General features: G+C 29.1%; 1 protein-coding gene across 1 annotated transcript in view; it reads left to right on the forward strand.

Annotated features, from left to right (window-relative positions):
- Positions 1-18,760, forward strand: part of LOC113374442 (protein Shroom-like) — a 139,448-nt gene that overhangs the window by 15,001 nt on the left and 105,687 nt on the right. The window contains exons 6-10 of the mRNA XM_026614489.1: positions 25-206; positions 284-474; positions 622-832; positions 906-1,361; positions 1,482-2,168. Of these exons, the coding sequence (XP_026470274.1) occupies positions 25-206; positions 284-474; positions 622-832; positions 906-1,361; positions 1,482-2,168 (1,727 nt within the window). The remainder of the gene's footprint in view (positions 1-24; positions 207-283; positions 475-621; positions 833-905; positions 1,362-1,481; positions 2,169-18,760) is intronic.

Consider the following 18,760-nt stretch of genomic DNA (forward strand, 5'->3'; position numbering starts at 1 on the left):
TGTATAATTATTTTTGTGTAATAGGATACCGGAAAGTTTTCTCCGACCAGTTCCCAGTTGACCAGGGCCGAGTTGGAAGAATACACGAGGACCTACGATGAGGTCCTTGCAACCCAACACGTTAAACAATCATCATATGCCCAATCTGAAGGATACCATAGTTATGTCTCCAGTACGGATAGTATGTCCACTCCTTTTCTTGACAGGTAGGAATATTGGAAATATTCTTTAGTTTTGTTCAAAATTAAATACTGATCATTTTCTCCTTGATAATTTTTTCCAGGTTAAGAAGAGACAGTGCCTTAAATACCTTATCTGGAGAAAATGTTTCTAGGGAAGGACGTGACAGTGTGGCAACAATTCATTCTTGCAGCGATAGTGTCGTCACTTCAAATTCGGGCAGTTCTAGTGAAACGTTAAAATGGCATGGGTCTATGAGTGACGTCTCTGTTGCCAGCAGTTCCATGGGGACAGGTAAAAATTAAAGAAATTATTTCTAAAACATTTTATCTTTTACATCAATTAGACGTGCTTTTTTATCACTAAATGCTTTTTGATGACAACACAAAAAGTTAGATAATATCTTTATATTTACTATTTTATTATAATATTATTTTACAGCAACTTCAAGATCTCACATTGCACATAGTGCCAGAGTTAAAACTCCACAAAGACACAATTCAGAAAGCATTTTGTTAATTAATGGAGCACCAGCTAATGGTGCTCCTGAAGAACCGACAAAACCTAGGACCAGATTGGATCGACAGAACTCCAAATTGTTTCCAGTTAGCACGTATATGGTTAAACCTACTACGAATGGTCAAGAGAATAAGTAAGGGAATTGATAAATAAGTATAAAGTAGGTATTTGTTGCAATTTGTTTTATATATTTGTTTTTTTCCTAGAGCTCCAAGATCACCTCCTCACCAAGTTCAACCAAGTGTTGCCGAACGCATAAATGAACTTGAGCGGCAACAATCGACCAGATATTCTTTTCTAGGACCATCCAAACGTCACAAAATCTCAGACCCTGCTTTAAAAGCTATTCAGAAAAAAGCTTTGCTTTCATTTTACGAAAGACATAACTCCAACAATGGCAAGAACACAAATTCCAGCACTGGGCAAAATCAAAACACATCACCGACGAATCATTCCAGAAATGAATCGATTGTTAGTAATAATGTGAATGTGATTAATGGCAATGATCCTAGTGGAAGGCAGGTGGGTTCAGGAAAGGACTCCTGGAGAAGTGAACCGCATTTGGCAAGGCCTTTGCAGGCGCCACCTCCAGTCAATCAGGCTATGACTATGAGACCCAGGACGCATTCTTCGTCGCAAAGTTTTAGCAGCACCTCGAGGAGGTAAAATAACAAAATTTAATAAAATTATTAAAATAATATAAACAAAAAAAAATAACGGCCGACATATTTTTACAATTTAATGAAATCGTTACGATTATGACCCTTAACTTTTTTTTCCAGAGCTTCCACTGCTTCAGAATACTCCGGTTGGCGCGATTCTAATGGTCAAGAACAAAAGTCATCAACGCGTACTGAGCCCAAACAGCCACATTCACCAGAAAATCTAATACCGAACCACGGACGTCAATCTAGCATTCCTCATGATGCACCTCCACTGGTGCTACCACAGTACGATCAATCTTCCTCCTGCAAAGCCTGCATTGGCGTTAATATAATTCATACATGTACGCTGACTCCTAAATTAAAAGGACCAGTTGTGCTAGGTCCATCTATAACAGTGGATAACTGGGTGCCTCAAAGGCCTCCAAAAAATCCAGCCTTGAGAAGTATTTATCAAATCGGTAAAACTAGCCCAGAACCGCCTTTACCAAGTCCCCCTACAGTGATAGAAGACGAAGTTTGTATAGAAGACGAACCTTTTCCGCCGCCTCCGCCGAATGTGTTAGATTGCTGGGACACAAACCAAGTTGTTAATAAAAGTACGCCTAAGAGAAGTCCAACAGTGCAACCTTCAAGACGGAACAGTTTTGCAAATGCCAGGGGCAGTCACTTCGAGCATCGGTTAGCGGACGTCAGAGCTTCTGTGAGACACAAACCGGTTCCGGTGATACCGCTTCAGGCTAAACCGGAGCAGAGGTCTCCACCGCCGCCTCCTTTGCAACCGAGACAACCTAGGAACCGCAATGGGTAAGTGATAAAAAAATTCATATTGACAATATATATTCGAAATTCGAAAAATTGCTTTTGAGGTCATAGATTTAAAAAATATGCAATATGGGGCAAATTAAAAAAAATACAATATGGGGAAAAATACCCCAAATGGAATAAAAATGGAAATTTTGGGAATGTAAAAAAATGGGAGTTGGGAAAAGTTGGGAATGTTAAAAAAAAAACAATATGGGAAAAAATACCCCAAATGGAATAAAAATGGAAATTTTTGAATTTAAATTTTAGACAATGCACTAAGAAAGCTTTAGTAAAATTTAGATAAAAATTTAATTTTGTTTAGTTTTAATTTTTAGCTGTTGTTTTTTTTTTCAAAATTTTCATTAGGAGGTCATATTCTAAAAGATGATAGAAGGAGGTTTTTCGATTCAACAAAAATATTTTGGGGGTAATGGTTAAAACAGTTCCCTGACCGCTGATTGAATTGTATATTTTTCAAAACAAAAAACATTTTGATTATAAATCTTTTAGATTTCTCTTATATACATCAAATCTAGAGCTTAATACAAAATCTATCATCAATAGAATTTCAATGGATTTTTTAAATCTTTCACAAATTTTAGTTATATTGAGTATTTTGAGTTCCAAATTGCATAGAAATCCAATAAAATTCAAAATTGCTTATAAATTAGTCGTTGTTTATGATTATTCCTTTGACTTTTATTAAAATAATTTTGATCAAATGATACAGAATTTTTTGATAATTTAACAAAGCCGATTTTATGAAATAAAAAATTATATAATAATTTTTACACCTGTCCTAAAATGGACAATAAATAAAACTGTAAGAAAAAATATTACTTTAAAAATACAAAACCTTCTGACCATCGTCAAATATTTTGAAAATTGATCTATTATATGTAATATGATTTTTTTCTAATCTTGCCTTGGTAATGTAGCAAAGTTCCTTTGCAAGCGGGTTTGGATGATCCTTGATGTGGCTTTTGTAAATATTTGAATGTGTCCGTATATCGTATTGTGGAAATAACATAAATTTTCTGTTTGGTCTTTACTATGGTCAAGAAGAAATACGATTTGGGAAGACCACTTAATAGAAGAAATTAACATTTTTGGGAAACGAATCGGATTTGGGTGAAAACTTTAACTATTTTATTTTTGAGTTGTTTTTTTTCAAAAACATTTCTGAATTCTTGAACACATCTATGAAAACTGCTCAAGTTCTTAATTTATCTTTTCACAAAAAGCAACGGAGAATTACAAATAAAAATAACGGCTTCTTTAACAAAACATTAGAACTCTAACGAGATCACTTTTTGGTGCGTACATAATTGATTTGATCGCAATTTTCGTTTTTTATTCTAGATTGAGACGTACGCGTTTCTTCAATCTGGGTTACCTATCAATTTATTTTTTTAAAGTAATAGAATTTATGAGAATTTCACGGCGAATAATAGAAAGATAATATTATTGTGAATATTTTAAAGTTCATTGACCAATGCAAATATTCGTACTTGATGACGGATATTTATTCCATAGCATGTTTTGCAACAATATCAGACAACAATCTAATAAAAACAATTATTTAATCATTTATTATCATTTAGAAATTTATAAGAGTTAGGATTTTATTGACTGTGATAAATGTAGACATTCCAATTAATTTATTGATCGCTCAAGGACTACTCTCGGTGCAAAACAATAGCAATCTTGATACATATGGATAAAATAAATATGTTTCTTATATTGTGACATGCTGAGATATCATAAAACGAGAGATATTCGCATAAAAAGTAAGGAATTCCTTGTCAATCACGCCACATTCTCTTGGATACTTTGTTTTAATACATATTACACAAGACATTGACATAAATTATTATTTTGTTTAAATATTTATGTATTTTTGTACGTTTGCAAATTTTGTATTGTTATTTATCTTCAAATGATGTTGATCCAATTGTCAATTTTGACAAATAAAATTGGAGCTGATAAATTTTGCTGCATATATTTTCATATTAATATTTATGTTTCTACGTGAATGTATACAATTATCTTCAATTTATCAAATTATAGGAAACTGCGTTTTACTCTTTGATCTAACTGGTTATTTGCAGTTTTTTTTTCAAATATTAATATCAGTAATTATCTCGGTAAATTACCGTCTATAAATCTTTTATTATCGTGTATTTAGTAACAAACTAATTGAAGTGTTATTAAATAGAATTGCAAACGTTCTTTTAAATTGTTTTAGATTAAAAGACAATATGATTTATCATTATCAATCAATAAATCGATATATCTTGTCTAGGGGAATTATGAATGTCTGATCATAGCAGTGATTGTCAAGGTAAGAAGGACTTCATAGAAAAAGTATTTATGTGGTAGTGATTCAGTTTTGGAAACAATATTGGTATTGTCAACGTGATTGCGAAATTTTTCATGGTTTTTAGAAAAATATGTCTTTTCTCTCATTTTTTATTTAAATACATGTCGTGTTTTTAGTATATAGTTAAATTTAATGCTTCAGGTGATCCTACAAAAATATCCTCTATCACCAAGTCCACCCTACTAGGGTAGTAATCCACTATTATCGTTTTTTTTTTTCAAAAATTTATTTTTGGAATTATTTTCCCAATAATGGTAAAATCTTTATAGATATGCAGAAATTGATTTCATTAGAATCAATTCAGTAGGATATGCAGAAATTGATTCCATTAGAATCAAATCAGTAGGATATGCAGAAATCGTTTCCATTAGGATCAATTCAGTAGGATATGCAAAAATCGATTCCATTAGGATTAATTCAGTAGGATGTGCAAAAATTGATTCAGTAGGATATGTAGAAATTCATTCCATTGGGATCAATTCAGTAGAATATGCAGAAATTAATTCCATTAGAATCAATTCACCATCCAGTAGGCAGAACATATATATTATGGTTACCAGTCAATAAAATCAAGTGCATCAATAATTCCAATATTGTGGCATGATTGCCAAAAGTCATGAATAAATTTAGTGAATAAAATATATCAGTTTATCATCTTCAGGGAATCATTTATGAAAATATCTTCTTATTGAGTAGAGGATACTCCTTAGAGCTGCAAAATGTGGTCTATCATGTTGAACGTGAAAATATTGTTCGGTTATCATATAACAAATAAATTTATGATAAAAGATTGCAGATTTATATATTTAAAAAGAAATCTTATAGAATATCCTATACCTACCATGATGAAGAATCTTATAAAATATCCTTTACCAACTATATCTTATCCTTTACTAACATGTGCTATACTTATTACAAGATTACCTTCATTTAATAGCTATTTCGTGAAATTAACAATTACTGTATTAATTAATAAACAATAACGTTTAAGTATTTAAACATGTCGTAAAATGAGAGCAATGCAATTTTTTAATACGATCGTGACTGTAAAATGTATCCATTTTTTTTATGATACGATATGATTTATTCTGACAAGGAGTCGTATCAAAATACTCATGTTTACCTTGCCCTCGATCAATTACATTAACTTTATAATATATATATATATATATATATATATATATATATATATATATGCGGCATGTTTAACATTTTTATCAAAGAACGTAAATCTATATTAAATAATCAAGTGCAACAGCAATAAACGCTCTAGTAGAATGCCTTATAGATTATCTTGCCGACAGCAAATATTTTAATTATTTTATAATTATTCCAAATCACTTTCTCATGTAATTAATTAAAATCAACATAATATTTACCTTCTGATCATCCCCTGATGATTCATCAGAACTTTATTTTAGTGAAAATTTGATATAAAAAAAGCGATAGAGTAAAGTCTGATAGAAAAAAGAAATAGAGTCTTTGAGAGAACGGAGCATTCGATTTGAATGATTCAAAAAACATTTAATTTGTAATGATGTGGAGAAGTGGTGATTAGTTTTTCGACAAAGACAGGCCCAGCCATTTTGGAAATATGAAGCAAAGTGTGCAAAAAATAGCAGTTTTTGAGTGAAATTTGCATCCGATTTCTTGTTTAAAAAAAATTATGCTCAAATATGCTCATTTTTCAATAATTTTAATTCAGTACTTTTCAATTTTTAATTTTTGCAATCCTTAGCCAAAACCTTTGTGTACATATTTCAGTTGTTTATCTCATTATTTAGTTGGAAATTGGTAAAAATTTTGTCATTAAGGACTGATTTATTAATTTCGACAATTTCAAATATATTATCATACTATTTTATGGGTTATCAGATCCAACACGTGCAGATATTTAATCCATTTATTTATAGTAGATATTTCATTTATTTTATCCTATCGTTCGAAAAATTTGATTCCTAAGGCATCATCTATCGATTTTTGCATTTTTAAACATTTTCCAGACTTTTATGGAGTTTCCAGTTATAATACCTACGTGTAGATATTTTAGTAGTCGTTTATTTCATCAGTTAACGCAATAAACACGTGTCTTGTAAATTTTTGACGAAGATGGAATACTAATGGTATTATAAATGGTGAATCATAAACTAAAATGTTACGATTGTAGAATTTAAACTGTTTTCTGATATTTCGTAATGTGGTGCTCGAATAACGTCATAGTAAAAATCAAAGTTAATTATAAAAGAATCGTGAGGTAATTAGATTTTTTTAAGAAAAAATTTATTGTCATCTAGTTTGTATTGCCATATTCTGAACATAATTTGAGTATTACACTTCAAGAACGATTTTCGACTTAATTTTGTATCTGTACAAATAAACAAATCAATACAAAAAATATTTAAATCCAAGTAATTTCCATATTATAAAATCTAAAAGGCAATAAAGAATGTTTTACCAGTTAAACAATACATAAAATTTTCCCAAACTTACTTTTCAAATTTTATTAAAATCTTTGCGAAGATGTCATTTTATTATAAATCATAATTTTAATTGTAAATCATTGGTTTCAGTTGAAGATAAATACTTTTTTTTGAATAACTATTCAAAGTATTTTTTACTAAAAGTGGTCATACCAGTTTCGCTATCTTCAAAACAAAAGTTTGTATAATTTTTTTTGAGATATGCATAATTAATGAGTTTGACAATAATGCAAATGTCCAAAGATGAAAACATCGATACATACTGATTTATTTATTAATATTTTAATTTATTCTAATTGTGGTAATAAAAATTAAAATCGGACACACAATAAAAGCTTAATAGATGTTTTTTCTACCAAGGTTAAGAGCCTATAGCTTGAGGCGTACTAAGGTAATAAAAAAGTGAATTTTGTGATCAGAGTTAAAAATTTCTCTATCATTTTTTCTGGATATGATCAATTCATACTGGTGTTTTTGAAACAAATATAGTTCAGTCCTAATCCGATGACGGAACAGTTTTTATTATTCCATCCGCTTGCTAATGCGAATAAAGTAGCTGTATTTGTAATTTTTACTTGATTCAATTCAAAAGAAAATCAAATGTCACCAAATAAGCATTCCCAAGTCATTATTTTCAAATGAAATGTGTGAAAAAACTAACTCGTGTACGCACAATTTGTTTTCTTCGCGAAGAATTCTGTGTGAGAATTTTTAGGAAGCCGCTACCGGTTCGGAGGCCTATGCGAAAAAAACTGGTTTCGGATACATTTATAATAACATCGACAGATATCTTTATTGATTTCTAAAAATTTTCTCACATTTCATATTTCCGGATGTAATAGATGGAAATTTAATTAAAAAAATAATAAATTAAAAATTGAAAAAAATAATTTAAATAAAAAATTGAAGGCCCGTATCAATATCAGTCGCATCAGAAATCAAAAACATTGTTGCAAGGATGTTTTTTTGAGTGGTACAGGATGATGATTGAGACTACCCTGCAACGTTCAGTTTTTCTTGTGAATCTTTCAAAATAATTTAACCTATATATATACAATACAAAAATATTAATACTAATTATAAAATTATGGTAATGTTATCCCAAGTGATGTTTGTAATTTTTGGTTTCTCCAAGTGAAGTTTTTAATGCTTGAACTCTTTTAAGGAAATGTATCTCACAATAAGGCATTTCTGAACCACCTGCATATTTTTTGTTAAAAAACAAAAATTATCATAAAATCTGCACATTTTACGAGTTCTAAGAAACAGTTTGATGACCAAAGAAGAAATATTAGCATTCTAAGAATTACTCCGGAGTAACTTCTACCAGCAAAGGACAATGTGTCAGTCGGTTGATACCGTTACAAACTTTATTATAAAGTCTTTGACATGTTACATAAGGCTACGAAGAATGCGAATTTTGTTTTAGAATAACATTGTCAAGAATTTTAAAAACAACACGTTCCAATAGGATGATATTGAGGAATTACAAATCCTTAGGAAAAATAACATTCTTTGTGGTCTACAAATCTTTCATTCATGAAAATTGTATTTGGAATACTTTGGTTTATTTTTGACATATTTATTAGAGATAATTTGCTATTCAATGACTAAAAATTTGGAGGTATATTACTAGTAAGTATTGTGAAAAATAATAAAAGCTTTGTGTTATTATTAAATATTAGATATGACGTCCATATTAGATTTTTGCTATTTATCTTGATATTTTTTCAGTTGTTTCAATCATTAAGTAAACTAGTGGGTGTATGGCATCGTGTCTTAAGCCAAATTGCTGGAACTTCCCGTACTGTAACGAAATGTTCGAGGAATACTGAATGTTTTCAAATAGATTATTATAAATATTGTAACATTGTCTAATATTTATAAGAATTATATAAACTGAATTGCAAAGTTGAAACTATTTGTGTAAAGTATATTATAACTTTAGTCAGAATTAAAAATAAAGGCTGATTTATTTTCGATATACAAAAAATTTTTTTTTGAAAATCAATTATTTTGTTAAAACAAGCAGAAAGTTCTTTGAAACATTTAAATCGGACGCTTAGTTCTCTCAAAAACCGTAATTTTTTAACATTTAGCTCTGTATCTTCGAAATGGCGTATTTCAACTTATTTGAAAACATTCAGTATTCCTCGAACATTTCGTTACGGTACGGGAAATTCCAGCAATTTGCCTTAAGGCGCGATGCCACCCACCCCACTAGTTAATAATTATTTTAGTATAAATAAAGTTGGTTGATAATCAAATTTACGTAAAAAACTTTCACCTTTCGATTCCGATGGTTTTGAACTTTTTGTTCTTATAATATAAGACTAAACTAGAGGTGCATAGGGTGCCTTAAGGCAAATTGATAGAACTTTTCGTACCGATATTTAATATTTTTAACAGAGAATATTTTACTTTTTTCATTGGACCTGCCCAAAAATTTAATCACTTCGTCCTTCAGTAAATAAATGTAAAATGTTTTTTGAATCATTTAAACCAGATGCTCCGTTGACTCAAAAACTAAATCGACATTTCTTGCACTTTTGCCCTGCCTTTGTCAAAAAACTAAGCAGCAAACTAAATATTTGTATAGAAGAAAGAATATTTATAAATTAAATCTATATAACATTCGCAGTTCTTATACGATAACCCCTAATATCACTTATACCTAAACCATACCTAAACATTAGGTTTTACGTGGTTATACGCCTTATAACTACTATATCGTACGTTCCTTTACCACCACACACCGTATACGCTCAATCCTTACACTTATATCTCAACCGCCTAACATTTATTATCTTACGCTTACAATTTCGCTTACATACTATTTTTACCCTTACCGGGAATCGAACCCCGGTCCGCCGCGTGACAGGCTACGACCTTAACCACTCGACCACCGTAACGCTACAATCAACCGTCTTTTTTTTGTGTGTTGTCGCGTCACCTTAGTATTAGTTACTCAATTAATGAGAAAATGCTCAATTAATTAGAGAATGAACCAAAGAAACAACAGTGTGTTCCATAATATATTTTCAGTGAGGGGACCCGATAGAGTAGTGGTTAAGATGCGTGACTGTCACGCAGAGGAACCGGGTTCAATTCCCGGTATAGGCAATAGATAGGTAGAGATAATACATAGGGCGTAAGGTAAAAATATAACACATTAATATCAAATAGGTGTGTAGGGTGTCTGATAGGTATATATATACATGTATATGTATATATATATATATAAACATATATAAACATATATATATATATATATATATATATATATATATATATATATATACACACATATATATGTACAAACACACACACACATATATATATATATATATATATATATATATAATAGTTAGTTAGCAAATAATAATCTAGCTGTAATAGATTATTTGTATGGATAGAGAAATTGATGGCATAGGTATCTCACGGTATAATAGATAATAGTTAAATTATCTATGATATATAATAATATAGTATAACATAATAGTATGACAATAATAAGATTATCATATCCCAAATTTAGTTTTCTATTATAATAAGTTTTATATCATAATAAATAAGCTTAGGTATTAATAAAATTAATATCAAAATCAATTTATGTTATTAGTGGATATAAATTATGTACTTAATGATTTTCTTATACTTATAATTGATTAGGTTTTCACAATATTATTGCCTAAAGTCAAATTAGACCTTTATGCCCCGCCCTACCATATATTTAACTTTCCGTAGGGCAAGTTATAGTAATAACAAAAAAATCGAAGATGAAAATTTGTATAAATCTTTACGTTTCAAAGGTATCTGAACATTTTGGCATACCTTAGCAAAAATGGATATATGTGTGTGTGCGTGTCTGTGTGCGCGGAAAACAAGTTTTTGTCGACGATTTCGGGAACACCGATCAACCGATTTAAATAATTCAAAAAACATTCGATTCATATTGATAAGGAGACGTGCTGATTAGGTTTTGGTAAAGGCAGGTCTAGCCGTCCCGAAGATACGGGGAAAAAAGTGCCAAAAACGGTAACTCAGTTTTTGAGAGAACGGAACGTCCGGTTTTTATAATTCAAATATCATTTTACTTGTATTGGCAAGATGAAAAACTGATCAAATTTTCATAAAGGCAGGTCTAGCGGTTTCGGAAATCGAATGAAAAAAGTAAGAAAAATGCCATTTGGTGGTCAAAAATGATCTTTAGACATATGCACATCAAATTATCAGATATTTTATAGAGATTTTAACAATAAGTATAAATTTTGTTTGCATTCCTATGGGTTCCGTACCAATGTTTATCCGTTAGACGGCGACGCGGCGCTTACGCGTTTTTACATTTTGTCTCTATGCAGTTAAAGCAGTAGGATTGCTTTGAAAAAAAGTTCAGAATTTCCAAAATATATCAAAATAAAGAAAAAAATTTTTTTTTCAAGAAAAAAAATTTTCCAAAAAAGTAATTTTTTGTCAAAGTCCTAGTTTCTCAAAAATCTAATTTTCTCGAAGTAAAATTTTTTCAAAAATGTTAATCGTTTTTAAAAAAATAATATTTGGTACGGGAAGTTTCAGCAATTTGCCTTAAGGCACGATGCCATGCGCCCCACTAGTTAAATTTTTTTTTCAAAAAATAATTTTTTGTATATCGAAAATAATTCAGATTTTATTTTTAATTCTAATATACTTTGAACAAATAATTTTAACTTTGCATTTCAGTTTATATAATTCTTATAAATATTAGACATTGTTACAATATTTATAATAATCTATTTGAAAACATTCAATATTCCTCGAACATTTCGCTATGGTACGAAAAGTTCCAGCAATCTGCCTTAAGGCACGTTGCCATACACCCAACTAGTTTATTATTTATCTGGTAACTTTTAAACAGTTTGGCTGAAATATACAAAATATTTAGCAAAATTGTACGAGATTAAATTATCTATATTATTGTTTATTATTATAAGACCATACGCAATTGAAACCAGTGAATTACTCTTAGGATCTTATGTATATATTTATTATTTATCTTTTAACTTTTAAACATAACATTTAAATATTTATTTTGAAATTTACCTTAGAATTACAGTCAATTGTTTACTGTGTATTTATTTATATTTGACATGTATCTTTCTGACTTCTGTCAATCTCTGATATTTTTGGTCTTTCTTTTTCTCTCAAATACAATTTTCTGCATTCTGACCATTCATAAATTCACGCACACCAAAAAATTTATCTCTGCATCTCAGTTCGTATTAAAAAAAGAAAGATATCTAAAAATTTAATTCTCGGCGCAACCTTGCCGAATTCAAGACAATGACTTTCTGAGACTTTTTACTCGTCGAAAACTTCATTAGCCGTTGGGTCTTTTATGTTGAGATTTTTGCTTTTCGCTTTTTTGTTTATATATTATATATATATATATATATATATATATATATACTTATACAAGAAATGTGTTAGTGATTCTTTTATCCGGTCCATGCGCGGAAGTGATTTCGACGACTTCTCTTTTGGCTCACGAAGACACTTTCCTTTAACTCGGTTTCAAGGACAGATCAAGATCGGAGTTTCTCAAAATTATAATAATTACCTAAATAAAAAATTATTACCTAAATTAAAAATTACCTAGATAAAAAATCGGCTCACATACATAACCACATTCTTTTCCCAAATTTAGTCTCATGCGATTCAGAATGGTATGGTACATTGAGAAAACAAAAAAATTGCAAATCAGGCTTTCTCTCCTTAGGGAAGTTAAAAATAAAATGAAAAATGGAAATAAATATAAAAATTACTACAAAATTGATAAATTAATATAAATTTTTATACATTCTGACCGGAGCGTCGGAAATCCGTGTTATTATCTTAAGTTGACAAGTGAAATCTCTACTAGATTAAGAGAAGTATTTTTTTGCGTTGTAAAATGCAAATATTAATACTCTTAGTGATGTTACAAAAAAAAAATGAACTAATAAAAATAATCTTGTATATCAAAATGTATTATTAGGTTAACCCTTATTATACAAACTTGAAATACTATCAATGGGTAGCACTTTAAAATTCTATTTATTATCTTAGTCACTGCAATTACTGAATGCCTTTCAGGCAGTTGTAGTTTGATGAAAATAAAAAGAAAAAAGTAAAGAAAAAATGAGGTTAACCCGTCCGTTCAAATCGAAAAAAAATATATAAAGATGTATCATTATTTTTCTTCAATAAATTTTCAATCTCAATTTCTATAAATTTTCACCAGACCGTCGGAAATCCGTATCATTATCTTAAGTTGACAAGTAAAAGCTGCTGGATTATCAGAACTATTAATAACCAACGAACGATATGGCTGACAGAAATGTAATTTCGCTTTGAAAGATGTTTTTTTGCGAAAATCAGGTCACTTTGACTTTAGACAACTTTACTTGCACTTTCTATAATTTATGCCAGTCGATGGCGCAATTAACATATTGAGTAGGATGTTTGTGGTGAATGTGTATCAAGCGGGTACTTAAAGGTAATTATGGATGGTAATTGTAAACTGAGTTATAACAGATAATTAAAAATAATTTGAGCAAATCTTGGTTTTGGATAGTGAAGTATCTTCAAAATTTCACATGGGCCATGGTAACTTTATTTGATAATTTAGCTTAAATTGTATCAAGGAAGCTTAAAGTACCAAAGAAAACATTTTTTTACCAAACACTATTTTTATTAACACACATATATGACTGACATGGCCTATTTTAAATTTACACAAATATTACAAATAGTTTACCTTTATTAGACAAACGGTTTAAAAGTTGTAAGGGATATAAAAATTAATGTATAAATACGTTCAGGTGCATGTACCCGCAGAAATACTTGATCACTTACGTTTTTAAATAAAAAATGATATCAAGCAAATGTTAATCATTTATCTACTAAAATTATTCATTCACTTGTTCATTTCATTCACAGAAATAAATATTACTAACAAAGTGATAACACGAAACAGATGTCCGAACAGATGCAAAGTCATGTTATGTTATTGCGCTAATGGACAAGTTCTGTTCTCGCAATTTATATTAAAACAAAGAAAACTTTTTACGAAGACTAAAATATACATATACACGTCTAAAACTGTATTTTTAGAAGAGAGTTTCTCAAAAGTTATTAACACTTGCACTTACTTGAATCACAAATACAATCATCCTCATAAGAGTAAAAAAAAATCACTTGCAGTATGTAAAATAATTTTGTACTAGAAAACACATGAAAACAAACAAAATATTTAATAGCTTCTTATATAAATTAAATCAAAAATATTATTATATAAATTCAAATATAATTATATCTATTACCTGTCTTCCCAGCTCATCTCAAAATAGTAAACGATCCATTGTTTTCTTAGTAATCATGAAACTTATTAGTTTCCATATTTATACTAATGCATTAATAATTTCTTCTCAAATTTTCCAAATGATATTAAATGTTGTTGAAGTGAACAACTTCTTGTTTGTGAGATGAAATGTTGATTTAAAATCAGGCACGAGTATGTGATGAATTTGCTTTTAACGTAAATACGATCATTGGATGTAAAATAAACAAACGTTGGAATTCTGAAATCTGTCCTGGTGGATGAGTCAAATTGAATCAGAAGTAATAACTTAAAATTTATATAATTGTGGTAAGAGTCTTAGCACTAGGAAATTTTGTGGTGTTTACGCAATATTGATTTATAAAATCATTGACCAATACTGCAGTTCAGTTGCCAACGTGTTTTCAAAACAATATTATAGATGGGTATTAAAACCAAATACTTCAACCAGAGGGCAGATGTATCTACAATATCGATATTTTGTTTTCCAACCGAAGTTCTTATCTATACAAGGCAGCATGGTTGACCTATGCTTGTTGATATTATGGATGTGGTCGAAGTAATTCGGTCATTTCGTTCCTGCTTTTGGTAGGGACTAAAACAAAGGCGAACCGACCCGGGCGCCGTGAATGCACCCGGGTCGCTTACGTCGCATGTTCGATGTCTCGAAAAAATCAGGATAGTTTTATGTTTAGTATCTAAAATACTAGTGTTTGGCTTTTTCATTACTGTGCGTAATAAGTGAGTATTGCAGTTTTTTGTGAGTTTAACTAAATAGTCAAGGCGCATGTTCGAGTTGAATAAACGATTGTGTTTGGATCTTTCATAAGAGTGAGTATTGCATTGTTTTTGTCAAGTTTAATCAATACACAGTAGTTATGAATTATTTGTATGAATGCATTAGCTTGTTACATAACGACGCGTATTTACAATAGACGTGAATATTTTCTCATCATAAATATCTGATTTTCTACAGTTTTATTACATTGTGTTTAATTTGGCGCCTCATATTAATAAATATATTTTTTATATTTTTTGATAAATTTCTTGCAGTTAAAATATTGTATTTTTCCAAATTAGTTTTACACAAAATCGTGTATATAAAACATTTTTTATACCTACTACTGCCTACTACTTTGTCAACTATATTAATTTCTTTTGAAAAATTTCCTTGTTTCCTTCGCCTTATATATCTAAAAATCTTATTATTCTTCGAATGCGAGAAACAAATTTCAAAAATAATATATCAAAAAATAAATGAAAATAAATTACATGGTATTGAATGCAAAAACAGGTTTTATACGTACTTCTGAGCACGAAAACTTTTCATTTCATTTCAATAAGATGAGTTGATTATACGACGAAAGTCGAGAGAGGAAAAAGATTGCGGATCGTGCAGAACCACAGAAATAAAAAAATTATGTCGGAAAATAATATTTATTTTTTATGAGAGGAATATTTGAATTTACTTTATTTTAAGCTATGTAATACCTACTTATAATATTTGAATATTTTTGATATATGCATTTATATGATGGCACGTGACTATTGGAGGATAAAAACAAATAGATTACGAAATATTTAACAATTTTAGTAAAATTGTGAAAATTTAGTGGCGTCAACATTATATATTTAAGATATTGTTAAATAATCATTACCTAAATTACAAAAACTCTTTAGTGAATTATAGATATTAAAAATTAGTAAATAAATGCACAAACATTTTTTGAGCAAAATATTGGTTTATTTTCGATCGTTAGTTAATCATTTTTGTACAAAAGTTTTATTTTAGATTTTTATGATTGATCTGTGGTTGCTAAGTTATTAAAATATTCAAATAAATGTAGTGATTAAATAATTAATCAAGTAAATGCAGTACTTACTTCTTTATTTATTTGATAAACATAAATAGTTATTTATCTGTGAATCAATATTTACTAGTTGTAATCTATTTCGTCAAAATAATAACAAATATTTTACAAAGGTTATCACTGGTGTAAATGCAAAGGTTAAGATAGGTTTATTTTCTATGGGAATACATAATAAATATGTAAACCAAAAAATAAATTAGTTATTCAAATACATGAAATATATATTTATTCAACAAATTCTTCACTCATACACTGTAAATATTTATGGTATGGTTTTTGCATCGATATGCAGTTTTATTATTTGACTTTTGAGTTTATTTATAGTTTATTGAGACTTTTAGGCGCCTATCCGGAATTATTAGCACGGTTTGTCCGAGTTCCCAGGTTATTTACGTTGAGATATTTCGAGCAAAATATTTGCTATTACTCACAGTCAGTTATGCGAACATTTAATGGAAACTGAAAACCTTTGAGAAATTGTAACTTACAGTAATTAATTTTATTTTTATATAATATTTTAATTTTTTTTATTGACTATAAAACATTCCATTTGCAAAACATCTTTAATAAAGTTTTGATTGACAAAAAAAAATGCAAACATTGTTTTTACTCACAATTAGAATAAACTTTCTGTCAATAGCAACATGTCATCAATCAAGTGTGGTAAATTTCTGGAAACCAAATTTTACATAAAATTAATTTGTGTATTATTTTTATCTTTCAACATGTTTTTAACATAGCAACAACAAAAAGTTAATACAGGGATAGACTAAAATTTGCCTGGATCATCTGGTTGGATCTATTATTGTTTCCAAATTTGTAATCTGTGTCTGTTCTTATATGATTTTTACTAATTGCAGCTGGACATCCTTGATTCACTTTCAAATTTTTTTTTTCACTTTAAATCGGAGCAAATTCTCTGACAATTCAAGAACTAAAGTCAACATGACTAAAGTCATATATCTTTTGCAATAGGTGTTGTGTCCAATACCCATGGCTTCTTTGTCTTTTTTTCCTTGGGTTATCCAAACCTGCTGAATGATATGAATAGACGTTGTTAGTGAAGAAAATAGTTAGAGGAGAAAATACCAGAATGAAAATGAAGTTTTGGCGAGGCTTCAAACAAAATACCAGTAACGGGCAGGAAATAACTCTTGACTGTACTAGAATGTTGTTGACTGAAATTTTCGTATGTCATGTGTTGATATTATTCTAAGAGTCCAGCTTAATGCACTTTACTCTAAATATATATATATATATATATATATATATATATATATATATAAATTATTCAATTTATTTCATATGTTATAAGTAAAATTGCATATTTCATCCATTAAAAGCCAATCTTACATATCTTCAATATAATCTATACTTATATAAGTAATACACTTCATCAACCTTTTGCAAGGATTTAATAAAATAAGAAAATGAAAATGGATCACTTTTTAATATATTACTCGTTCAGAGTGATTATTTTATATAAATACCCCTTACCTACCTTAGTTATGATAAATTAAAGAATACTATCAAAAATATTAAGACTACTAAATTTTATTTTTATTTTAATTTTAAATTTTTTTAATTTTTTAATTTTTTTCATTTTTTTTCATTTTTTTTCAAGGACTACTAAATTAATAATAGTCTTTGTTGATAGTTTAGATTTGTTGATATTGTTATCTGATTTTTTTCTCAATATCATATTTGTTCATTTTTTTTATTATATAGTAATTTTTACACCTGTCCTAAAATAAACAACAAGTAAAACTGTGGGTAAAAAAAGACTTTACAAATATAAAATCTTCTGCCTTCTAATAAATTTCAATATAATTTGATTTTTTTTTTTAATCTTGACCTGGTAGTGTTTTGGCATAATTTTCTGACAAGTGGGTTTGGATGATCATCGAGGCTGCTTTTGTAATTGTCTCAATTAGGCCATCATCAGAAATCTTAAAAATTCACATATTCTAATATAATATGAATTTTGTCCTGGTAATGTTGTAGCATAATTTTTTGGCAAATGGGTTTGGATGATCTTCGAGGCTGCTTTTGTAATTGCCTGAATTTGTTTAAAAAAATACAAAATCTTCTGTTCATTGTCAGACATTTTAAAAATCCACATATTTTAAGGTAATAAGAATTTCTTGTTTTTAATCTTGTCCTGGTACTGTTGTGGCGTAGTTCTCTGGCAAGTGGGTTTGGATGATCCTCGAGGCGGCTCTTGTAATTGTCTGATTGTGTTTGGATTTTATCGATTATTCTGCTTATGTATTAACCAATTCGGTGTATATTTTAAGGCATTCAAAATATCTTTTAATTAATTTATTTCGGCATCACGTTTGATTTGGTATCTAATCCCCATAGTTGCATACCATATGTCCAAATTGGCTTAATAATACCTATGTACAAGTAAATTTTGTTTTTTGTCTCAATTACATAGAATATAGAATATAAGTAAAAATACTACTAAAATTGAGATTTTTTAAATGATAGATTTCTTT

The sequence above is a fragment of the Ctenocephalides felis genome, unplaced genomic scaffold (assembly GCF_003426905.1).
Source record: "Ctenocephalides felis isolate EL2017-DRISC unplaced genomic scaffold, ASM342690v1 CF-g0.4_SCAFFOLD_00845, whole genome shotgun sequence".
Lineage (NCBI taxonomy): Eukaryota > Metazoa > Arthropoda > Insecta > Siphonaptera > Pulicidae > Ctenocephalides > Ctenocephalides felis.